The 26,352-nt window shown below is 42.4% G+C and overlaps 1 protein-coding gene across 3 annotated transcripts; it reads right to left on the bottom strand.

The window, feature by feature from the left end:
• Window positions 1–4,759: 4,759 nt before the first annotated feature.
• On the bottom strand, window positions 4,760–20,510 carry LOC144606648 (uncharacterized). 3 transcript variants are annotated; one of them, XM_078422935.1, is made up of 6 exons: window positions 20,313–20,510; window positions 11,909–12,051; window positions 10,870–10,982; window positions 8,687–8,901; window positions 7,225–7,314; window positions 4,760–6,094 (listed from the first exon to the last, which is right to left on the bottom strand). In XM_078422935.1, the coding sequence occupies exons 1-6, from the start codon at window positions 20,417–20,419 to the stop codon at window positions 5,257–5,259; spliced, it is 1,506 nt and encodes a 501-aa protein (XP_078279061.1). In that variant the 5' UTR covers window positions 20,420–20,510; the 3' UTR covers window positions 4,760–5,256. The 3 variants fall into 3 exon arrangements, with proteins under 3 accessions (XP_078279061.1, XP_078279062.1, XP_078279063.1); XM_078422936.1 differs by having other exon boundaries at window positions 7,225–7,296; XM_078422937.1 differs by lacking the exons at window positions 11,909–12,051; window positions 20,313–20,510 and adding an exon at window positions 11,351–11,827.
• Between the last annotated feature and the right edge of the window lie 5,842 nt (window positions 20,511–26,352).

The raw sequence follows: 26,352 nt of genomic DNA, 5'->3' as shown, positions 1-26,352 counted from the left end.
AATTTATAGTGGAAGTGATTAATTTAGTTACAAGAATGTCATGTTATTCATTACAAATAGGTGGCCCATCTGTGCGGGAGGTAGTACTGCTGTCAGTTTCAACAACTGGCCTGACCTGAGCTACTAACTGTGACGTTTGCTTCTTCACATAACCATCACACGTTAGTTACACGTTACCATTAAGGTTTTCCGTTACATGCTTTCATCTCCTCTCACACTTCACATGGCAGCATGTTTATTAGTTACTCCCTACACTAGCTGGGTGGCAGAAGAATTGGGAGAAATTGATAATGATGAGAGGAAGGGTTACAGAGAAACAATCATAGTCATACAGCACAGAAACAGGCCCTTCAGTCCAACCTGCCCACACCAACAAAGATACCCCATCTATACTAGTCGAGTCTAGCTGTTTGGCAAATATCCTTCCAAACCTTTCCAAACGTATTTTAGATGTAGTGCTAGTGCCAGCCTCAACCACCTCCCCTGGCATCTCATACCATTTACTCACCATCCTGTGTGGAAAAAGTCGCCCCTCAGGTTCCTATGAAATCTTTCCCCTCTCACCTTACACCAATGTTCTCTGGTTCTTGATTCCCCTACTCTTGGTAAAAGACCCTACCCCCCTCATGATCTTATACACCTCTATAAGATCTATAATTGCAGAATGGAATTGATGGGAGCCAGATAGATTCAAGGGCCAAAAGGCCTCTTTGTTATTTTATGGGAAATACAAAGTATGAGAAATAAATTAGTTCTTACACATATCATATAACAACTACAGCATGGAAACAGGCCTGTCCGGCCCTACCAGTCCACGCCGACCATTCTCCCTGACCTAGTCTCATCTACCTGCACTCAGACCATAACCCTCTAATCCCCTCTTATCCATATACCTATCCAATTTACTCTTAAATAATAAAATCGAGCCAGCCTCCACCACTTCCACCGGAAGCCCATTCCATACAGCCACCACCCCCTGAGTAAAGAAGTTACCCCTCATGTTACCCCTAAACTTTTGTCCCTCAATTCTGAAGCTATGTCCCCTTGTTGGAATCTTCCCCACTCTCAAAGGGAAAAGCCTACCCACGTCAACTCTGTCCGTCCCTCTCAAAATTTAAAAAACCTCTATCAAGTCCCCCCTCAACCTTCTACGCTCCAAAGAATAAAGACCCAACCTGTTCAACCTCTCTCTGTAGCCTAAGTGCTGAAACCCAGGCAACATTCTAGTAAATCTCCTCTGTACCCTCTCCATTTTGTCGACATCCTTCCTATAATTTGGCGACCAGAACTGCACACCATACTCCAGATTCGGCCTCACCAATGCCCTGTACAATTTTAACATTACATCCCAACTTCTATACTCGATGCTGATTTATAAAGGCAAGCATACCAAACGCCTTCTTCACCACCCTATCCACATGAGATTCCACCTTCAGGGAACAATGCACAGTTATTCCCAGATCCCTCTGTTCCACTGCATTCCTCAATTCCCTACCATTTACCCTGTACGTCCTATTTTGATTTGTCCTACCAAAATGCAGCACCTCACATTTATCAGCATTAAACTCCTCCTTACAATTGAATCCTGCTCCACTTGTCGGCTTGAGGAACTGAATTACGAGCAAATAACAATCTTAAGTATATTGCAAGTCCGTGATTTTACAATGGGTAATGTTGCTATAAAGCTATCTAATGACTCAGTGACCAAATTTATTCCCCTTTATTCATAATCTTTTGCTCATATTTCATTTTGGATGTAATTAATTTTTGCTGTCTCCGAAAGAGTTTTATTCCTGGAATCCACAGACCTTGCTTAATCAATGACAAAATGGACCCTGTTCCATAATAAGGACTCTGTACTTGCTAGTTCCTGCTTTTGTTCCTCCCCTTTTCTTGCTCACCCCAAGAATTAAAAGATTACAAATTGCCTTTCAATAATATCTGCTCCAGTCCTTCTCTAATATTATTATATCCATATATTATTCTGCCCTGCTACCATCCAATTCATATAATCTTCTTTGTTAAAACTACTTTAGGAAACCAGGTGAAATTACGTTTGAAACCCCGTAACTGAAATGTTATTATACAAAATACACAAGTATAAAAAAGGGAAAAATAATGTATTTCATCTGGAAGGAAGCTAACTACATTTTTTTGCCATTGCTGCTTTAAAACACGGTAGTAAAATGCAAAACCATCCAGCATTGACTGGGTGCACCTGACATTTAAGAATGTTGACTTGATGCGACGTGAAAAGAAAATTGTATTAAAAATTGGAATTGAAAATTGGAATTAAAGCCCCTTTAGAAATGCACATGGTTTAATGTGATTCAGAATTGTTTTCACATGAATGGTGTTTTTCCACTCGGATGCAACAAGGGGAACACGTAAAGATTAATGTTTCACCCCGCCGAACAATGCCAAGACAGATTTGGCATCAATCTATTGATTGTATAGAAAAATTCTGTCCCACAATGAATTGTTTGGGAATCCTGATGATCAGGCATTTACCTCACTCACGAGTCCAGAATGTAAGCTGGATTCAGACCATGGCTCGGAGTCATGGTTGGAGTCCAGACCACTAAAGGGAACAGGGGCAGGTTTACAGCCAGATTGCCTGGATATTTCCCCACTGCTTTAAACTCACAGGGTTAACCAGAAATGTTATTATACAACTGCATAAAATGTAAACAAATATGTGTTTGGATATAGTGGAGAAATGACGGTTGGGGTAGAGGGCAACAGAGGGATCATAGAATGGAAATATTGCAGCACAGGACTGTTATCTCCTTATTCTCTTATCAAGTATCTATACACTGTAAATGGCTCAATTGTAACAATGTATTGTCTTTCTGCTGATAGCACACAACAAAAGCTTTTCACTGTATCTCGGTGCACTTGAGAATAAACTAACCTGCATCTCGGTCAAAAAGACACCAGTGGGGAGCGAGCATCATATGGCACGGTGGCGCAGCAGTAGAGTTACCACCTTAAAGCGCTAGAGACCCGGGTTCAATCCTGACTATGGGTGCTGTCTGTAGTTTGTACATTCTCCCTAATGACCACAGGTTTCATCTAGGTGCTCAGGTTCCCTCCCACTCTCGAAAGACGTACAGGTTTGTAGGCTAATTGGCTTTGGTAAAGATTGTAAACTATCCCAAGTATGTGGGTAGTGTTAGACAATAGACAATAGGTGCAGGAGTAGGCCATTCAGCCCTTCGAGCCAGCACCGCCATTCAATGCGATCATGGCTGATCACTCTCAATCAGTACCCCGTTCCTGCCTTCTCCCCATACCCCCTCACTCCGCTATCCTTAAGAGCTCTATCCAGCTCTTTCTTGAAAGCATCCAACTAACTGGCCTCCACTGCCTTCTGAGGCAGAGAATTCCACACCTTCACCATTCTCGGACTGAAAAAGTTCTTCCTCATCTCCGTTCTAAATGGCCTACCCCTTATTCTTAAACTGTGGCCCCTTGTTCTGGACTCCCCCAACATTGGGAACATGTTTCCTGCCTCTAATGTGTCCAATCCCCTAATTATCTTATATGTTTCAATAAGATCCCCCCTCATCCTTCTAAATTCCAGTGTATACAAGCCTAATTGCTCCAGCCTTTCCACATACGACAGTCCCGCCATTCCGGGAATTAACCTAGTGAACCTACGCTGCACGCCCTCAATAGCAAGAATATCCTTCCTCAAATTTGGAGACCAAAACTGCACACAGTACTCCAGGTGCGGTCTCACCAGGGCCCGGTACAACTGTAGAAGGACCTCTTTGCTCCTAATTATGTGTATGGGGGTCGGGTCGCTGGTCAGCATAGAGCCTTTTTTCCGCACTGTATCTCTAAACCAAATACAGAAGCTGTCAATTGCTTCAGCTGTGGTAATCAGTTCATAAGTTCTAGGGACAGAATTAGGCCATTCAGCCCATCAAGTCTACTCCGCCATTCAATCATGGCTGACCTATCTCTCCCTCATAACCCCATTCTCGTGCCTTCGCCCCATAAACCGACACCCGTACTAAGCAAATAATGTGGGTCATTGTGTCCCGCTGAGTTACTCCAGCTTTTTGTGTCTATCTTCTGCTTACTCATTGTTACAGTACTCATTGGTACAGTAAGTAGTAACAATGAATTCTCCAATTTTAGATAACCACTCCCTCCTTCCTCCCTCTCTTTTGTGCCCCACCTGGATGCACACCCATTTCTCCCTTTCCCCTATTGTCCTTCATATTTCACGCCTCTTCTATCCTTTATCTCATACCTTCTCCATCATGGTCTGGTTTGGCTCAGCCACCAAGCATGACATCCAGAGGCTGCAGCACATCGTTCGATCAGACGAGAAGGTTGTTGGCTGCAACCTTCCCCCCATTGACGAACTGTACACTGCAAGGGCCAGGAAGGGACTGGGTAAGATCATCTCTGACCCCTCTCACCCTGGCCAAACTCTTTGAAGCACTTTCCTCTGGAAGGCGACTCCGGACTTTCAAAGCCGCCACAGCCAGACATAAAAACAGCTTTTTTCCATGAGCAGCAGCTCTACTCAACAACAAAAAGTCTGTAGTCTCCTTTTGCTCTGGTATTTTATTTCATTCTTCACGTTTAAACTATAAGGTTTTATTCTTAATGTTTTAATGCTTAAAGCACCAAGGCAAATTCCTTGTATGTATACATAATTGGCTAATAAAATTTATTCAATTCAATTCAATGAAGCAACCCTCAATAACAAATAAATCGTGCCAATAAAAACTTCCAGTCAGACATTTATTTGCACTTTATTGAACCAAAAAAAAAAAAAAGCATGTTATCCAGCTGGAAAAAAAATAAAAAATACGAAACCCAGGCAAGAGCTATTCCTCACAACAGAGGGAGGGGGCAAATCTCTACATTTTGATTACACTGTATTGGCAAGACTTTACAATCTGCTATGTTTTGGCTAGGAAGTCCACAACATCAGAAATGTATTATTTAAATGATCAATTCAAATGAATGTAACTTAAGACTTCATTGTACATATCCAACAACACCAGCAGTGGTGGGCATCTTTGCTCTGCACACAGTATACCTACCTAAGAATCCTTCTGACAGTACAGGCCCCCCATAAAATCTTAATTTAGCACTAAATACATTTTGTCTATTTTGAAAAATGTAGTGTATCAGTGTCTATGGTTTGTATTATTTGTGGTAGAGCTAACGACAGACCTGCCAGAAAAAAGATTCGTTAATGTTTTCATAGAAAATGAATAGAGTGGAAATTTAGGATTTTGAGCGTGACCTGGACCTAGAGCGAGACACTGATCTTGATGCAGAGCGAGAAGGCGAACAGGACTTTGAACGTGTTCTGGTTTTGGAAATCGATTTAGACCTGGAACGAGATTTAGATCTGCCCTTTGATCTGGACCTTGACCTAGAACGAGATGCAAGCCTCGACTTTGGCTGTTCATTAATGTCCAATTCCCCATCCACTTCTTCACCTTCACCCTTAGTTTCCTTTTCAACACTTGGTTTTCTGGTCTCTTCCTCCTTTTCCTTTGATTCTGATCTCGACCTAGATTTAGACTGCTCTTTGTCACCTTTTCTTTTCCTGCTCTTACTACTACGCTTAGTCTTGCTGTCACGTTTGCTACGTCTCTTGCTCTTCTCATTTTTGCTCCGACTCCTGCTCCTGCTCCTGCTCCGGCTTCTACTCTCACTTCTGCTCCTCTTCCTTCCCTTTCTCTTCTCCCTGCTCTTGCTCCGACTTCTACTCTTACTCTTGTCTTTACTCCTGCTCCTACTTTTACCCGTCTCTTTGCTTCTACTTCTACTGCCAGTTTTTTCTCCATCTTTACTCTTACTCGGACTTCTACTCTTTTCTTTACTAACACTCCTCTCCTTCTCCCCATTTTCATTTCTGTTCTCAGTTTTCTCTGCTGCATCGTTGTCTTTAACCTGTTCTGCACTCCGACTCCTGCTCTTACTCTTCTCACTTCCACTCCCCCTACTTGCTCTGATTTTCTTCTCTTTACTTCTGCTCCTGCTCTTGGTTTTGTTCTTGCTCACACTTCGACTTTTGCTTCTGCTTCCACTTTTGCTCCGAGAGCGCATACCAGAGCTGAAAAAGATTAAACATTTGTTCTCAGTCAAAGACAAAATTACACAAATGTAGTGTGAAATGCAGGATTTAACTGCCTTTGTAGCATAACATCAGATAACAATTTCAATTAAATTCCGTCCCATTCAATTCTTGGTTACACGTCCTTTGCTACAGTCCCCCGCACTTTCCCTTGCAACTGCATATGTAAAACCTGTCCCTATTACCTCCTCCCTCACCTCCAAAGAAGGGACCCCTTCCATGTTAGTTTGTGGTTCACATGTGACTGCATTTGGTGTTCCGCTGTCTGCCAAGACCTACTGAATCTCTCTTTTGTTCATCATGTTAACTTCCCTCCCCATACCAACCTTTCTGCCCTTGCCTCCTCCATTGCCGTGGTGAGTCCACAGGCAAACTAGAGGAACAGCACCTGATATTCCGCTCGAGTAGCTTACAACCCAAAGATATGAACTCTGAATTCTTCAAATATTAGCCCCCTCCACAACCTCTCCCTTCCCAATGCCCCTCTCACCCACTCTCCCCCCTTCCCGTGCTCCTTTACCTTCCTTCATACCCTAATCTCCCATCCCAATCCCTCATTTTCCTTTTATCCCCATTCTGTTCCCCCATTCCATTCCACCTATATCCCTCTCTCTGGAGATAGACAAAAAAAGCTACAGCAGCAGTTCCACTACATGTACCACTGCGCCACCCAAGTTTGAGATATCTTTGTGTAGGAAGGAACTGCAGATGCTGATATAAACCGGATAGACACAAAAAGCTGGAGTAACTCAGCAGGCAGGCAGCATCTGTGGAGAGAAGGAATGGGTGACGTTTCAGGTCGAGACCCTTCTTCAAATCCACATTCCCTCTCTCTGGATTTACATCTCACTCCTCTCGTTTGATCCGACACCCTTGCTCTTTGTGGTCTTTGCTCTACAATTATTTGCAGAAATTAGTTTTCCAAGCCATTCACATTTGACTTTCCGCACAAAACTAATTTTATTCAATATTAATAGCAATATTCTACCCTTTACCTGTGAAATAAATATTTAAGACTAGGTCTTTCAACTTCAAGCAATGGACCTCCAAAAAACAATACTGGAATTGACATGCTGTCACAATGCACTAAGTTGGTACTGTGTACACACCGTGATCGGGATCTGCTGCTTTTACTGCTTCCGCTGTGGCTTCGACTCTTGTTATGAGAGTGTGAACGATTTCTGCTTGGAGAACGAGACCTAGATTGTTTTAAAAGGCCATGTAAGAAAGAACCAGGTACTACTAACATGAACTTTTCAATAACAGGAAATTACATGGCACTTTGAATATTTCTGTACAGCACAATTATTTGATTAAAAATGACACCAGCCTGAGATGAGACAAAATGGGGTGGCTAAAATATTTGAAAAGAGCATATAAAGAAAAGTTCAGAAATTAGAACCAGTTGACAGGAGTGATAGACGTATCCAATGTATGGGCATAGAGAAATCACAGATGAACAAGCACTATAGAATAATGTTCACATCTTATATTTATATAGTATCTTTAATGTCAACATAAGGAACTACAGATGCTGGAATCTTAAGTTAAACACAAAGTGCTGGAGTAACTCCGCAGGTCAGGCAGCACCTGTGGAAGAAATGGATAGGCAACACTTTGGGTCAGGGTCCTTCAGAGTCTGAAGAAGGCTCCCAACATAAAATGTTGCCTAACCATTCCTTCTGTAAATGCTACCTGAGCCGTCAAGTTACTCCAGCACTTTGCGTTGTACCTTTAATGTCCCCGGATTATGAACGCTCGGTTTGTGGACACACCTACATGCGGACAAGCACCCATGATATCATTATGTTCAAAAGTCCGATGTACAATCATTCCCATAAATGTCAGAAATTGCTTCCTCTCTCCCTCTCCATTTTTAATAATTGTTCTTTATTATCAATATTGTGTTTTTGATGCCATTCGTTACAATACTGTGGCAATACCATGGAGTCATTGTTGTGTATTTTCCAACTCATGGACAAAATCAACTTCTGAATGTCTGTAAAAACAGAACTGGTTCGTTACCCGGGAATGACCTGCAAGGCATTTCGCAAATGTGTAATCATCTAGAAATTAACATCAAGTCAAGCCAGGAACTGGTATACATGGCTTGATCAAAGAATGGTCCTTAAAATGACATGGGATTTTGGAAAGGGATTCCAGGGCTTACAGGTATCTGTCATTGGTAAAGTGGATGCTCAAAGACCAAAATTGAAGTAATGCGGAATCCTTGAACAGTTGTAGGGCTGGAGAAAGTCATGTAAGAGAGAGTAAATTTAAAATTTGAGGCACCAGTAGATGAACACCAAACATAGTTCAGTGGCGAACAGAACAAATTAAAACAAAGTAAGCAAAGTTCTTTAGGAGCTCAGGTTTATGGGAATCTGAGGGGGAAGAGCATTGGAGTAGTTCAGGAAGCAATGTTCTTTCAGTATCAGTTAGGCTTAGGCAACGACAATGGCAAGTGATAAAATGGTGCTGGACTACACAAAACGTCCCAATCAAAACTCTTTCTGCAAACGAGCATGTTTTGACGCTACACCCCAATTTTCAATGACTATTTTCAAATACCTTGAGTGGCTTCGGCTCCTGGAGTAAGAGTGTCGTCGTCGTGACGATGGCCTATCTTCAACCAATCTGATTTTCCTGCCATTAACCTCCGTCCCATCCAGTTTGTCAAGAGCTCTTTTCATATCAGAGTAAGATTTAAATTCAATTACACCTTCATTCTTTCTTCCTTTATGTGCATCTGCATATGTTACTTCACCTGCTTGACGCATATAATCCTACAAAAGTACAGTATAAATCTCATTACATTTTCTTCCTTTACCTTTTATTTCTATCTTTCATTGAGCAGTAAAGGAAATGTTGAATGAAACTGAACCGTTGACAGATGTACATCTTTAAGCAAATCGGCTGAACATACTGTATGCAATGATTATAGCTGTAAAAATTCTAGCCAGCCACACAGATAATGCCAAATTATTCTTAACTAGCCTTCTAAGCCCCTTCACGAAACTAATTACTAATCTTTGCAAAAACGTTTGGTTCTAACTCAAAAACATTGAGAAATCATGTGCACAGAACTGACCATTAGGCTTAATTCTTTGGATGACAAGCTTTATCCAATGCAACTTGCTCTGTGAATGTTTGTTACACCAATTTCCAAACATGAGGTTGACTGAAAATTAAATGCCAGGGCACTGCCATTCCTCCAGATTTTCTTGAATGCTTGTGTTTTTAACACCTCATCTTGCTCACTAGAAGCAGGATATTATATCACGAGTGGACCAAATCATAACACCCCCCTCCCCCAGAAGATTTATCAGCACTAACAACTTATATTGCTTCAGATAGTACAGTCTTGTTGACTGCCTTTCTCCCTCCTGCAACTGCTATCACCCCAGGTAGAACAGTTGATCAATATATAAACAAAAATGACCCAAACCAATTTATATGCCATTGTGGCGGTCCCGGTCAATATTTTAAGTGGTTAATTTATTTGCAACCATCATCATTCCTGTTTCTAAACTTCAACCTTACATTCTATTCCATTGGTTCTTATGCAGACACTTTACCTTTGAAAATGAAATCCACCTGATGTTCCACTGTCTACTTTTATGGCACCATCACCACAAGGATTGCAGTGGTTCAAGAAGGCAGCCAACCATCACCACCTCAAGGCAACTAGGAATGGGCAATAAGTGAGGTCTTGCCAGCGTCACCAACATCCCGAGAACAAATAAAAATATTTTTGGGTACTACAATTTCCATTTTTGCCACCCTTCAACCTCCTTAGATCTAGTGTAACTATCATGTTAGTGTCCATATTATTAATGTTTATTAAACCTTTCAAACATTACTCAGTATTTGTACAGTAATAACTATTAACCTAAATTCTACCCTCAAGTCCCAGAAACTTATTTTAATCCAAAATTGTATTTAAATATCAGGAGAACAAACTACTATACAAATCATTAATTGGTGTATTGTAATCCATTACTGTGTAACTTATTTATAAAGAACAATTTATTGGGAAAGTTTAAAAGCCACATTTAATTACATATTATTATTTTTAATTTTTTTTATCTAGTCACCTCTCATCCTCTTTAAATAACATTAATATTTGCTGGGCAACATTCAAGAAATTTTTCACTCTCCAATATATCCCACAATGGGCCATTCTTCATCTGAGCCTTGATGGTGAGTGGGGTTGTCACAGCCAAATTTGAGCCAGACTTCACCTGATTTTCACACAGATGCACATTTTAAGGAGTGTGGTCAGGAGAAAGATCCACATAGTTGTTCCCTACCTATCGCTAAGTGTTTATACCAATTGTAATGCCTACTTGTGTTACCAATGTTTAAATCAGATAACGCGGAAACTGGGATTCGGACTTGGATATTTATGGTCAACAGGCCCCAATTACAGAAGAGAAATTACAGCACACTATTTATGTATACAATCATGTCAGCATTCTATCTTTTCCACATTGACAGGTTACAATTTTGAACTTTGAGCACATAGATCATAGCTTCCGAAACTATACAGACTTTAAAGTTAAGTGGCATGTAAAATAAGTATTCTAATCATATACAACTAAATTCTGGCAGAATATTTCCTGTGTTTACTACTATGTATTCAAATCCATATTAAATAAGGAAGCTTTGAAAGCACCCTTCCCCGAACTGGATTCTTCAGAATATATACTTAGTGACAAATCTTTCACGGTCACACAAGATACATCACAAACCTTCAAGTCTTGCCAGCTGCAGCGACTAGATAAATTTTCCACAATAAGTCTATATTCTGTACGAGTTGGTGGTCCATATCTGTCTCTTCCAGATCTTCTATAACCATAACCACCTTTAAAGGTGACAGGTAGACACAACAATGACATTTTAGTTAGTGCACTTACCTTTTCTTTGAATTCACCATTAAATATAGGTTACAATAAAATTTAAAAACAGGACAACTAAAATATTAACAACTCATCCCAGCAATTTAAACTGTTGCACCCCACACTAAAATTAACACTACATTTTATTCTTATAAATTATTTCAAAAATTAAAACTTTAGATAATTAAAGATTACAAAATCAATTTTATTTTTAGATCTTTAATGTAATTTAATAAATCAAAAAATTACAAAAGCATGCACAATAAATTATATGAAAATGATAATGATTTGATAAAATAACCAAACCACTAAACCAGTTACCAGCTATACTTACGGTGAAATATGGTTTTCAGAATATTTGACATGAAAAAGATTTCAGGCACCTATTTTCAGTTTTATCACATCTGCCTCTAACCCTTGGGGTCCTCACCACCCAGGTCTAATGGCAAGAGTAGCAGTCGTCACATGGCTTCCTTAAGGTCAGCCAAAGGTCAATGGTCTTAGGTCTTAGAGCCACTCATGGAAAGGTAACCCAAGGCCAGCATATGGAACAGGCAGTCATCTTAGCCTCAAAGGACTCTTTTAATTAAAACATTGAGGTCTTTGTTAAGACTATGGTATCAACAATCACAATGAAAACATTGAAGCAATTATAATTTAAAAATGAGTTATTACAATGACAACAAAAATTTAGTCAAATAATGAACATTAGGGTTTCGACAAGTTTTAAATATAAATTACAAAGAAACATTTTTTAAATGTGCAAATTCTTCATTACAAATGTAAATTGTGGCTAATTATTCTATGTGATGAATTCATATTCAGTATAATGATTTTTACAAGTTTTACATTCAATATTTTCAAGTCTTGACCAACAACGTAATGTGCTTACTGCGTTGAGAGCTGTAACCACCATCCCTTCGAGGACCTCTAGCATGTTCAACGATTACTCTTTCTCCACAAAGTTCTTTACCATTAAGTTCATAAACTGCATCATCTGCATCACGAGGATCATCAAATTCAACAAAGCCATACCTATAAAGGCAAAATACTTTTTTTACAAGCATGTATAATGGACCCAAAAAGATCAGCAAATAAATATTGTAAATCTTAAATCTATCAATTAAACAGCAGATAGGACAAGGGTGCGCACACATCTGACGTGAACGTCCAAGGTAATTGTAAAAGTGTTTTCTAAGATTTAAACTGCGGTGAGCTCATTGGTTATTAAAAAGCACTTAACTGTTCTGCTTGAAATTCCTGTTTACTTTAGTACACAAATGAGCTCATGTGAAATAGTTAGGCTAACTTCTAACTAAAATTAGAACTGTATTTCGCAATGGAAATAGATAATGCAAGGTGACATTAAATGTAATGGAAACATGTGTAGTTACACAGTAGGGTGACACGGTGGCGCAGCGATAGTTGCTGCCTTACAGCGCCCGAAACCCGGGTTTGATCCCGAATACGGATGCTGTCTGTAGGGAGTTTGTACGTTCTTCCCGTGACGGCGTGGGTTTTCTCCGAGACCTTCCGTTTCCTTTGGCAGACTTGATATCAGACTAAATTATCCCTGGTGTTTATAGGATAGTGTTATTGTGCGGGGGTTGCTGGTCAGGACAAGCCAAGACGGGCCAGAAATTTGAAAACAGTATTTCACGTGTTTTTCATTCTCCTCAGCTGTATTCAGACGGTCAACAAAATTATTGGAACAATTTACTTATAAATGATCTAATGGCCAGCTCCCCAGGGTTATTAAGGAGGTCACTGCAGAAGACCACACCAAGACACAGCTTGTAGAGCTGGGGGGCATTTGAAGAGAATAAGGGGAGAATAAAATAGGACTAATGCAGGATTAATGTAAATGGACAATTGGTGATCAGTGTGGATTTGGTGGGCCAAAGAGCCCGTTTCCATACAGATGAGTGTAGAATTTAGAGCCATTGGTTGAAGTTTTTCAAAACCCACTGAATTCCAAGGAAGTACCAATGGATTGGAAAATTGCAAATGTAACTCACCTGCTCACAAAGAGAGGGCGATAAAAAGCAGGAAACTATAAGCATGCCGTCTTAACTGCAGTTACAAAGATTGTGGAGTCCTCAATCAAAGCAATAACTTTCATTTTGTAAAACTTAAGATAATCGAATGGAATCATTGTAATTTTATGCATGGTAAATCATGATTGAACAATTTGCTTGTCAATAGCGTGGAAGTTGTAGATTCTTTGGAGTTTAAATAAGAGATTACTATTGAAATGCAAGATCCTAAGAGGGCATTAACACAGTAACTGTTGCTAGTGGAAGAACCTTGAACAAGAGGATACAGTTACAACAAACAGGGACGGTAATTTAAATTGAAGTGTGTAGAATTTCTTGCAAAGACTGATAAACCTCTGAAATTCTATACTCCAGGTGGTTTTGAAGACTGCATACTTTGAAGTATTTAAGGGGGAGATAGATAAATGTTTAAAAGATGGAGAATTCAAGGTTCTGGGGAACTGGCACATAAGAGCTGAGGCCTTGTATAAATCAACCATAATCATATTGAATGATAGAGCAGGATTGAGGAGCCACGTACCCCTGCCCCCTTTTTTCTCATGTTCATCACGAGGATAACGTTTAAAAGTGATCCCAATGTAAAAAGAACGGCGATTTTATGAATCTTTGCTTTGCATGTATTGTTATTAAGAAAGGTAAACCTTATGGCAACACTGATACATTTTGCAATTCTGCTTTTACTGATTTAATAAATGAAATAACTGGTGAAAAAAGTAGTTGCGAATCCTTGTTTAAAAGCTTGTTTTCCAGCAAAGCAAAAGCAAAGCAAAAGGATTGTTCCTAATTAAAATAATTTTCCGGTCACCTTGAAGTATAATTTAGCTAAATTAGATTCGCAAACAGAAAGGTAGTCAAATTCTACAACTGCCATAAGCAGTAAACTACAACAATTATTGAACTTCTTTTGTGCACTAAAAATAGCCAATTTTTTCCATAAGAGTTCCTCAAACTAGGGAATATCAGGCAGACAAATATAGAGCATAGAGGTAGGAAAAGTACTAAATATCTTCACTTTCACAGGTTCTCCCCTATGTGCTCACACAAATTGTATTTTTCTGACTACACATAAATTTGTCTTGATCCCTAAGAATGTATCTCACGGCACGGTAGCGCAGCGGTAGAGTTGCTGCTTTACAGCGAATGCAGCGCCGGAGACTCAGGTTCGATCCTGGCTACGGGTGCTGCACTGTAAGGAGTTTGTACGTTCTCCCCGTGACCTGCGTGGGTTTACTCCGAGATCTTCGGTTTCCTCCCACACTCCAAAGACGTACAGGTATGTAGGTTAATTGGCTGGGTAAATGTTAAAAAAATTGTGTGTAGGATAGTGTTAATGTACGGGGATCACTGGGCGGCACGGACTTGGAGGGCCGAAAAAGGCCTGTTTCCGGCTGTATATATATGATATGATATGATAATTATGTTTAAACAGATTTACAAAAAGTGACAGCTAGACAGCCAAAATAATAGCTCATCATAAATAATTAGACAGAGTAGTGTCTATAATTAGATAAAGCATTTGGATTGCTGCCTCACAGGTGTAGCAACCTCGGTTCAATCCTGACCTCAGGTGCTGGGTCTGTAGTTTGCACATGATTCTGTGAGTTTCCCCCTTGGCTGTCTGGTTTCCTTGCAGATCCCAAAGACATACTAGTTGGAAGACTAAATGAACTATGAAAATTACCCAAAACGTAAATATATAGTAAAAGAATCAATGCAGATGAGCACGAGAGGGTGATTCGATTAAAGGGAAACTTGAGTGGAAATGCAAGAGAGAAAATTATTGTGGGAGCAGACATAGATTCAATGGGCTAAATGGCCACCTTCTATATTGTAAGGATTTATGCTATGAAAATAATACTAATAGCAAAGTACTCAATCCATACTACAAACATCTCAGTCAACGACTGTAACACAAAAATATTTGGATTCGGCATACTCAGCATCAGAATGAAGACTGTCATACCAGTATTTTTTTTTTAAATCAAGCGATGGGAAGGAAACACAGTAACAAAAAAGGAATTAGAAGTATGAAGTACAGTTCCAAAGATGGATTTTAGGCTTTTCAGGAAGTGACATGCTCTCGTCTAATGGACAAGTTTTACTCTCACAGCTCCATTACTTTTTACTGGTGTTAATAATGAGATTAATCTCAGATTACAGATACTGATCAATTGGGCAAATAGAATTCAATCCGGTGAAATGCAAGATAACACGGTGACTGGTAGCACGTGGGGAGTACTGTGGAAGAGGGACTCTGGTCTGTCCATAATTTGGTTTTCCAATGCCTGGGAGGAAATGTTGCCGACCGGCACATTCCAAGGGTACATGCTCAGAGATGCAGTGAAGTATGCTAGAGAATAGAAAGGCGTTGTGGGGAAAGACTGAGGTCCATTTGCCACTAGACCTTGGATTAAAGGACTGAATCCATTGTAATAACCTCCCAAACACTTATTGGGTATATTGTTCAAAAAGACCACACGAGTGTCACTGGTGCTTTGTACACAGAATGCATTAGCCTGACAGCATTGAATCTAAGGAAAGCCATGTACTGATTTGCATTTCCTATATATGAAAATACTTTACCAAGACTTTCTAAAAGTGCCGAATAAGTACAGTGAAGGAAGCATTTGGAAAACTAGCTTTTGTTAGCCAGAAAATTGAAGAGTGGTTATGGTAAGTTTTATGAAATATTAGTAATGCCATAACTTGGATATTGTGAGCCATCCTGATCACTACACTATAGAAGGGGCATGATTGCATGGGAAATGTACAGATGAGATGTATCAAGATGTGCTGGAAGGAAATGCAGATGCTGGTTTAAATCGAAGATAGACACAAAATGCTAAACGTAACTCAGCGCAACAGGCAGCATCTCTGGAGAGAAGGAATGAGGGACGTTTCCTCAGATGGAGCTTTTCAATTATGAGAATAGGCGAGGTATACAAAATTATGGGGACCACGGACAGGGAAGACAGTAGCACATTTCTCCCTATAGCAAAGGATATGAGTTTAAGGTAAGAGCTTTAGAGAGGATCTATTTCCACCCAGAGCGTGGTTACAACCTGAAATGCACAGCCTGAATGGACGATGGAAGCTGATACTTTCTCAACATATCACGTATCTAGATAAGCACTCGAGTCACCAAGGCACAGAAGTTTACCAAATGTTTGTAAATGTGTAGAAGGGTAAATTAGGGTCAGCAGGGACCATGGTGAACGGTTAAGAGTTTCAGTGAAATGCCTTATCCAAAAGAGCAGTAGCATGGCAATACCACACTGAACTGGAATAATTTGTATAAAGTGTAGCTTGAATCACAATTGTTAATAAAATGTTAAAATAAATCATTACAATAATGCAGACACAGAAAGTACTTTCTTGAGGGAATCAGAGAATTGATTAAAAAAAAAGACTAGTGGGCATAGCTTTAAGGTTAAAGGGGAAATTTAAAGGAGATAATAATAATAATAATAATCCATTTATTTTATATAGCGCCTTATCACATGCTCAAAGCGCTTTACAAAACAATTAACATAGAAACAAACAGACAAACTATCCTGACGGAAAAGCGGCGAATACTCAACGCCAGCGTCCTCTCACGTCAGGGTCCGGCAGTAGACATTAAAAAGCACAAGACACACAGATATAATTTTTTACACAAAACAGCCATCACAGTGATTGCTCTAGGCACACCCTCACTGTGATGGAAGGCAAAGTCTTATCTCCTCCTCATTCTTCTCCCGTGGTGCCACGAGGTGATCGAGGCTCCCAACTTTTTGAAGCCCCCACCGGGCGATGGAAAATCCCAGGGCCGAGCCGAGCAGTCCGATGAAAGTCCTGAGCCCCCACCGGGCGATGGAAAGTCCCAGGGCCGAGCCGAGCAGGCCGATGAAAGTCCTGAGCCCCCACCGGGCGATGGAAAGTGCTGCGGCCGAGCCACGCAGGGCGATGAAGGGCCTGCGAGCGGGTCGATCGTACCTCGCGCCTCGGGGCGGTCGAAGTTTCTACGGCTGGAGCTCCCAAAAGCCGGTCACCAGCCAGGGACCTGCGAACTCCCGATGTTGCGGTCTGCAGGGCCCACGGCCGAAGCCTCCGAGATGGTAAGTCCAGGCCCTGCGACCGGAGTCTTTGAGGTCGATCCCAGCTGGAGGCTGCCGACTCCACGATGTTAGGCCGTAGCGCGAACGGAGATACGACACGGTAAAGGTCGCATCTCCGTTGAGGAGGAGATTTGAAAAAAGGTTTCCCCCAACCCCCCCACCACCCCCCTACATACACAGAATTAAAAATAAAACAAAACGTACATTTAACAACGACAATGACAAAAAAACAAAAAAAAACAGAGAGACTGCCGGTGAGCCGCAGCTGCAGAACACAGCCACGCCCCCAAATGTACAGGGCAAGTTTTTGTTTTCTTTACAGAAAGCGATGGGTACCTGGAACATGCTGCCTGGGATGGTGGTGGAGGCAGATGTGATAGTGACAGGCAGCATCTCTGGAGAGAAGGAATGGGTGACGTTTCGGGTCAAGACTCATCTTCAGACTGAGAGTCAGGGGAGAGGGAGGACAGTGAAACTAGTCAGAGAACTAGGGTGGGGGAGGGACAGAGGGAGAGGCAAAGCCAGGGTTACTTGAAGTTAGAAAAATCAATATTCATGCCGCTGGATACACGTAAAAAGCTGGCGTAATTCAGCAGGTCAGACAGCACCTCTGAAGAAATAGGTGACGCCTCGGGTCGGACTGAGAGTCAGGGGAGAGGGAAACGAGAGATATAGACTGTGATATAGAGAGATATAGAACAAATGAATGAAAGAAATGCAAAAAAGTAATGACGATAAAGGAAGCAGGCCATTGTTAACTGTTTGTTAGGTGAGAACAAGTTACAGACAATGAGATTCAACAAGGCGACTTTGAAGCTGGTGCGACTTGGATGGGGGAGAGATGGAGAGGGAATGTAGGGATTGCTTGAAGTTGGAGAAATCAATATTCATACCGGGGTGGGAGCCTCTTTACATCCTCGTCGTCCACCCTGGGTAGTTCTACAGAACTGGCAAAATTTGCAGCAAAGCGTCAACTACGGTACTCTGAAGCACCAATTGCCACTTTTGATTGTTGTAGTTGACATACAAAAGAAGGTATTTATTCACAAAATGTTGGAGTAACTCAGCAGGTCAGGCAGCATCTCAGGAGAGAAGGAATGGGTGACATTTCGGGTCTCGAGCCGAAACGTCACCCATTCCTTCTCTCCTGAGATGCTGCCTGACCTGCTGAGTTACTCCAGTATTTTGTGAATAAATGCCTTCGATTTGTACCAGCATCTGCAGTTATTTTCTTACAAAAGAATATTCATACCTCTGAGTTGCTCCAGCATTATTATTGTTTGTTTTTTGTGTGTATATATGTATATATATATGACCTATATATATGTGTATTTGTGAGAATGTGTACATATACACACTTAACTTTTTTTCTTTTATTATATTTGTTTACCATGCACTATGTTTGCATATTCTGTTGTGCTGCCGCAGTAAGAAAGAATTTCATTCTATCTGGGACACACGACTACCGCCCGGTTGCCCTAACGCCGATAGTCATGAAGTGCTTTGAGAGGCTGGTCCTCTCACACATCAAATCCAGCATCCCTGACTCACTGGACCCACATCAATTTGCATACAGGGCAAATAGATCCACAGAGGATGCCATCTCTCTGGCTCTTCACACTGTCCTGACTCACCTAGAGAGACAGGGCACGAACGTGAGGATGCTATTCATAGACTATAGCTCCGCCTTCAACACGGTCATCCCCACCAAGCTCATCACCAAACTCCACCAGCTAGGCCTCAGCTCGTCATTATGTGACTGGATCCTGGACTTCCTGCTGGAACGACCGCAAACAGTGAGAATGGGCCCGCACCTGTCCTCCACTATCACCCTGAGTACCGGCACACCACAGGGCTGTGTTCTGAGCCCCATGCTCTACTCCCTCTTCACACACGACTGTGTTCCTGCATTCGACACCAACACCATTGTCAAGTTTGCAGATGACACAACGGTGATCGGGCTGATCACCAACGGGGATGAAACAAACTATAGAGCGGAGGTGCAGAACCTGGCGGACTGGTGCTCGGATAACAACCTGTCCCTAAATACCACCAAGACCAAGGAGCTGATCATCAACTTCCGTAGGTCACATAACGGGGAATATGCCCCGATCTCTATCAACGGGGACAGTGTGGAGTGTCCAGCTTCAAGTTTCTGGGCACTCACATTTCGGAGGACCTAACATGGTCCAATAACACTGCTGCGCTGGTCAAGAAGGCACAACAAAGACTGTTCCACTTAAGAACACTGAAAAAGTCTGGTCTACCCCAACAGCTCCTGACGACCTTCTACCGCTGCACCATAGAGAGCATCCTAACGCATGGCATCCCTGTGTGGTACCTCAGCTGCACGGAGGCAGAAAGGAAAGCTCTACAGCGGGTAGTCCATAGAGCTCAGAGGGCCATCGGAACACAGCTACCAGACTTGGAGGGTATCTACAACACACGATGCCTCAGAAAAGCCACCAGGATCCACAAAGACTCTTCACACCCCTGCAACAGTCTGTTCGAACTCCTTCCATCGGGCAGACGATACAAGGCCTTCTACGCCCGCACCTCCAGACTCAGGAACAGCTTCATCCCCAGGGCCATAGCTGCTATGAACCGGTCCTGCTGAGCCGGATGGCCACAACGAATAGATCAACTTGCACTTTACCCTGTCCAAAACTGTTACAACTGTTTCGTTTCGTTGGGTTGCTGCTGTCTAAATTACCTAAATTATTGCATCGTATGGGAGGCGCATTCCCAATCTCGTTGTACCCCTGGGTACAATGACAATAAAGATATATTGTATTGTATTGTATTGTATAGTAAGTACACTGTTGACATTCTGTGTCTGCGGCACCAGACCGCCGGCTCCGCACGCATGCGCGGTGGCGGTCCGCGGGGGGGGGGGGGGGGGCTTGGCGCGCACGGCGCCGCTAACAAAGAGAGAGACGGGAGAGAACAGTAACTCTGCACCGCAGCTCCGAAATCCGGCCGCCCGCCCGCAGATGCAGTGAGCAGCGCCGGTTTGATGCCCGGTGGGGTGGGGGTTTGTAGCAGAAGAGAGGATGCGAAGGCGTCCCAGAGGGAGGGTCGGGGGGTGAGGGGCGCCCGCCGAGTGGCCGCCATTTTTCCCGCCGCTCTGTGACGGACTCACCCGTTCTTTATGTCCACCTCCAGGATTTTCCCGTAGCCCTTGAAGAAGCGCTCCACGTCGCGCTCCCGGGCCTGGTAGCTGAGCCTGCCGATGTACACCCGCGGCATTTCTCCCCTCTCACAACATACACGCCCGCTGTCCGCGGTTCCAAAGTCACCGTCGCTCCCGCCCGCTAGGCGCCGTGCGTCAGGCGTCGTCCTCCCACCCACCGGCGTCACCACGTTGCCTTCCCACCCACCGGCGTCACCACGTTGCCTTCCCACCCACCGGCGTCACCACGTTGCCTTCCCACCCACCGGCGTCACCACGTTGCCTTCCCACCCACCGGCGTCACCACGTTGCCTTCCCACCCACCGGCGTCACCACGTTACGTCGCTCCGGGCACGTGACCTAGGCGACCTCCAAGAACCAGGGAAGGGAACTTGTTGTGTAGGAAGGAATTGCAGATGCTGGTTTACACTAAAGATAGACACAAAATGCTGGAGTAACTCAGCGGGGCACTCAGCATCCCAGGAGAGAAGGAATGGATGATGTTTTGCGTCGAGACCCTTCTTCAGGCTGAAGTCAGGGGAGAGGGATATACGAAGTGTTAGGTGTGAAAACATGACAAAGGGGATGTGGATCAAGGAAAAAAGTAGAATTGTTGTTAGCTGGGAGAAGGTAACAACAAAGCAAACAAAGATAGTCTGAGACAGACTGCTCGGTGAACTGGGATGGGGAACCTTTACCAACTTCAATCCAATGAAATTACAAAAGAAAGGTGGAATATGAAAAAGAAAAGATATATTGCATAACTTTAACATTTTCATTAAAGTTGTCAATTTGCTGACCTTCAATCACATCACTTGATATTTTCTGAACACATGGTTAAACTGCACTGAGGTTCTGATGGTACCCATGGTTTATCCATTTAACTGAAGATGTACACAAAATGTTGGAGTAACTCAGCGTGTCATGCAGCATCTCTGCGGAGAATGAATGGGTAATATTTCGGGTCGAGACCCTTCTTCAGAATGAAGACTATTCTGCACTCTGTATCTTCCCCAAAACAAAGCTTTGTACACGTGATAATAAACCTAAGAAGACAAAATGTGCTGGAGTAACTCAGCAGGTCAGACATCTCTGGAGAACATGTCCTCAACTGTCTGACCCACTGAATTACTCCATTACTCTGTCTTATTTTGTAAAAACCAGTATCTGCAGTTCCTTGATGTCTGATGAAGGTTTACGACCTGCAACATCACCTATTCCTTCTCTCTGGAGATGCTACCCGTATTTTGAAGCTGACGCCATGATGCTGAAGACCCTGAGCATTAAGACCAGAAAGCCCTAGTTTTGACTTCAGTTTTCAATCAGCAGAAGATGTCAGCAAAACCATAAAGTATGTTTGCAGATTTGTCGCTGTGCATGGATGTGTGTGTGTGCAAGGAGAGAAAAGAATAGGGCTTGATAATTCTCTCCAGTTTTGAATAGCCTTCAGGTATTAATCTTGACTCGGATGTGGTCAAGTCAAGTTTATAAGCACAAGTACAGTGTGCTGCAGGTACAATGGAAATCTTGCAGTAGCATCACAGGCACAAGAAAAAAACACTGACAAAAAATATACTGCAAAAACGACATTAGTACAAACACAATAGTACACCAAAGGTGGTCAGAAATGTTCCTTTGTCAAAGATAGACACAAAGTGCTGGAGTAACTCAGCGGGACAGGCAGCATCTCTAGAGAGAAGGAATGGGTGACATTTCGGGTTGAGACCCTTCTAGAGTCAGGGAAAAAGGAAAACAAGAGATACAGACGATGATGTAGAGAGATATAGAACAAATGAATTAAAGATATGCAAAAAAGTAACGATGATAAAGCAAACAGGCCATTGTTAGCTGTTTGCTCAGTGAGAATGAGAAGCTGGTGCGATTTGGGTGGGGGAGGGATGGAGAGTGAGGGAATACAGGGGTTATTTGAAGTTAGAGAAATCAATATTCGTACCACTGGGTTGTAAGCTGCCCAAGCAAAATATGAGGCACTGTTCAACCAATTTGCGTTTAGCCTCACTCTGACAATGGAGGAGGCCTCGGACAGAAAGGTTAGTGTGGGAATGGGAGGGGGAATTAAAGTGTTTGGCAACCGGGAGATCCAGGTGGACTGAGCGAAGGTGTTCAATGAAACTGTCTACATTTGGTCTCCCCTATGTATAAGAGTCCACATCTTGAACAACACCAATGTATAAGAGTCCACATTTTGAAAAAAGCCGATGTATAAGAGTCCACATCTTCCCATGTCAAGGTAGGATTAGGAATGTGCGGGTTGGTTCAACAAACAAGAACATAAACTTTACATAGATTACACATAAATTTTACAAAACTGAAAAACACGGCAAAAAAAATCCATCAGTACAAAAAACACAATTGTACACAATAGGTGGACAGAAATGTTACTTTGTCAAGATAGGATTAGGGGTGTGGGCTGGTTCAAGAATCTGATAGCTGTAGGAAAGTAGCTGTTCACTTGGACAAAGGTAACTGAAGGTGCAGCTCTCTAGATGTGGAACCAGTAAAATGTCACAGTTTTCAAATGAAATTATAATCCATTTAATCACTTAAATAGCATTCTATGTTCATTGTACAGTATTATGACATCAGACTCACGCATTCTCATTCCAGATGCATTCTCAATACCGCGGTAGCCCATCATGAAGTCTGAGGTACTGTTATTTGAATTTGGGCATCGACTGAAAAAATGAAAGTAAGCAAAATACTGTCAAGAGTAAATTTCAAGCCCTGACCAAGCAGGAGATTTAAAAAGGGAGCTGATGGATTGGCTTTAGGAGTTGATTTCAAGCTCTGTGAGGCAACAGAAGGTTATAAAAGGAAATATTGGAGGTGCCAAGGCAGTTAGTTTGAAGCTCTGATGTCGCGGGTGATTTGAAAAGCGAGCTCTTGGATTAGCTCATTGAGAGGCCAAAGAAAGATGTAGCGGAGTGGTATATAGGGGCGGCCATTTTGGAGCAAGGCTGTGTTGAGACAAAGTGCTTTGTTGAGGTTACGACGAAGAGGGTGATATCAGGTTAGAGTACACTATTGTTTCGTGTGTGTGATTTTCTTTTCCCCTTGGTCTTAGTGCAGTAGAGAAGGCAGGTGGGATTGTGGAATGCTACTCTTGGGGGATGATGGAAGTCAGGAGGATTCCCAGTGCCCCTGAGGACTACACCTGCAGGAGGTGCATTCAGCTGCAGTTCCTCACAGGCGGCATTAGGGAACTGGAGCTCTGGCTGGATGACCTCAGGCTCACCCATTGATGTGAGCATGTAATCAAAAGGAGTTATGGTGAGATGGTCACAGCTAAGGGTACAGGCATAGAGTAGATGCGTGACTACCAGGAAAGGAGTAGGCAGTGAGTTCAGGAATCTCCTGTGGCCATTCCCCTCCAAAACAGATGCCCTTTTGGATACTGTTGGGAGGGGGGTGACCCATCAGGGGGGAGCAGCAGTCAGGTTTGTGACATTGGACTTAGCTCTGAGGCGCAGCGGAGAACTTTCCATCTGTATTCACCAAGGAGAAGGACATGGAGGACGGTAAGATCAGTGTGGAAAATACTAATGTGCGAGGGCAGTTTGAAATCAAGATGGAGGTGGTCTTGAAGAGCATTTTGATGGTTAAATCCCAAGGGCCTGATGGGATCTGTTCCAGGTTATTAAGAGAGGCAAGAGAGGAGATTGCAGGTGCCTTGGTAAAGATCATTGCATCTTCTCTAGCCACAGGCAGGCTCCTGGAGAGAAGCTAATGTTGTTTCTTTGTTTAAGAACAGAAGTAGAGAAAATCCTGGGAAGTATACGTCAGCGAGCTTCATGTCAGTGGAAGAGAAGCTGTTGGAGAGGACTCTTCGGGATATATTTTACTCCCGTTTAGAAGAGAATTGGATCAATTAGGGACAGTCAGCATGGCTTTGTATTATTATTATTATTTAGTTTATTTGTCAATCCACTCCTTACAGATCATGCAACGAATGGGACGAAACAGAGTGCCTCCGGGGGCCATAGTGCAATACAAAGCAAAACATATACGCAGGGGATGACAGTGCAGTACAATACGATGCAGTACAATACAATTAGACAGTGCAATACAATACATATAGACTGGGGATTAAAGCATGTAAACGGTAAAAGGTAAAGCATTTAACCTAGAGGTCATGTCAACCTAGAGACAGGTCGTGTCTTACTAACGATCACGTTTTTTGAAGAAGTGATAAAAGTCATTGATGGTCTGCGTGGATATGAGTAAGGTATCTGATAAAGACCCCGTGGTTTGCTGATCCAGAAGATTAAGATGCACGGGGTTCACTGTAACTTGATCGGATGATTTACAACTGGCTTACTAATAGAAGACAGAGAGAGGGTTATGGTGGAAGGACAATATCCAGGCTGGATATCTGTGACCAGTGGACATTGACAACAAGCTTGACGACATATTTCCTATAATATGGTGACCAAAAACTGAACGCAATACTCCAATGTGGCCTCACCAACATCTTATGTAACTGTAACATGACCTCCCAACTTACTGATGAAGGCCAATGTGCTGAAAGCTTTCTAGAGCAGCCTATCCACATGTGATGCCACTTTCAAGGAACTGTGCATCTGAATTCCTAGATCTCTCTGCCCCTCAACACTTCACAGAGACTTCCATTCATCGAGTAGGTCCTGCCTATGTTAGACTTCTCAAAATGCAACACCTCACATTTCTTTGTGAAATTCCATCAACCATTCCTCGGCCCACCTGCCCAACCGATCAAAAGCCTGCTGTAATCCCAAACAATCGTGTAGGAGCCATTTTGCGTTTATTAGTTATTTTTGCATATTATTATATTACCTTGTATCCTGCTGCAGTTTGGACACTAAAAGGTTAATGCTATACTTACATATGGGCTGGGCGGAGCGAGAGTAACGGCAGTTGGGACATGTTCGCGAGTTGGAGCCGAGAAGGTGCTGACAGAGGTTCTGCCAAAAGGATTCAGCAGCCAAGATTTAATCGGGTGTAGATCTTACTGACAAGAAGATTAGTAGAGATCTCTGCCGAAGATAGATCTGGCAGTTCGTATTAATTGCATAGATCGTGGTAGGATTTAGAATTTTACGATATAGCGGCCAACTTCTCGTCGATCAAATCAGCTCCCACGCTGCCACTTACACAGATCGGGTGAAACGATAAGTTAATGACGCAAGCGAATCAATAACAAGACGATGACGAGAGAGATATGCCAATATATTATATTGCGACTTCAAATAAAAACGTCTAACTAATTCAAACGTCGAGAAGGTCTCTGGTATTGTTATTGTTGGTGTCATTAACTTATTGTTTCATCCGATCTGTGTAAGCAGCAGCTTGGAAGCTAATTTGATAGACGAGCAGCTGGCCGCTATAAATCGTCTTCACTATCTACAATACCACCCACTTTAGTGTCATCTGCAAACTTGCCGTGCCATGTACATTCTCATCCAAATCATTTAAATGGATGGCAAATAGTAATGGGGCCCAGCACCGAACCCCTGAGGCACACTACTAGTCACAGGCCTCCACTCCATTATAACCTCTTTAAAAAATCTGTTAACGGTAATTTAATTTTATAAAAATAAATTTGATGGGGACAATGGAGAAAAAAACAAAGTGCTGGAGTAACTCAGTGGGTCAGGCAGCATCTGTGCAGAACATGGATTGGTGTCATTTTGGGTCGGGACCGTTCTTCAGACATTCAATAGAATGGTCCTGGTTACAGGACGAATTGGCTCGCTATGTTGAAGAGCTGGAAAAGCATTATCCGCCGAACAGCAGGCTCTTGTGTTGCATGTGTATGCAGTACTAGAAAATTAAACCATCAGAGGTCGTCATTCTCAATGTTTAACTTCTTCTTTCTTGCTTGCGACACCTTTACTTCCTGGGCCATGTTGCCCTTATTTCAGATTTCTTTAAGTCTTTTGATTTTCGCAAAACTCTATTTACAACCAAGACAATTTGTGATGCGCGGTCGTGGGGTTTGGTGATGTCCTGC

This window comes from Rhinoraja longicauda, chromosome 27 (genome assembly GCF_053455715.1).
Source record: "Rhinoraja longicauda isolate Sanriku21f chromosome 27, sRhiLon1.1, whole genome shotgun sequence".
In the NCBI taxonomy this organism is placed as follows: Eukaryota; Metazoa; Chordata; class Chondrichthyes; order Rajiformes; family Arhynchobatidae; genus Rhinoraja; species Rhinoraja longicauda.
Note: the sequence above shows the minus strand (reverse complement) of the source record. Positions and strands in the feature narration are given on the sequence as shown.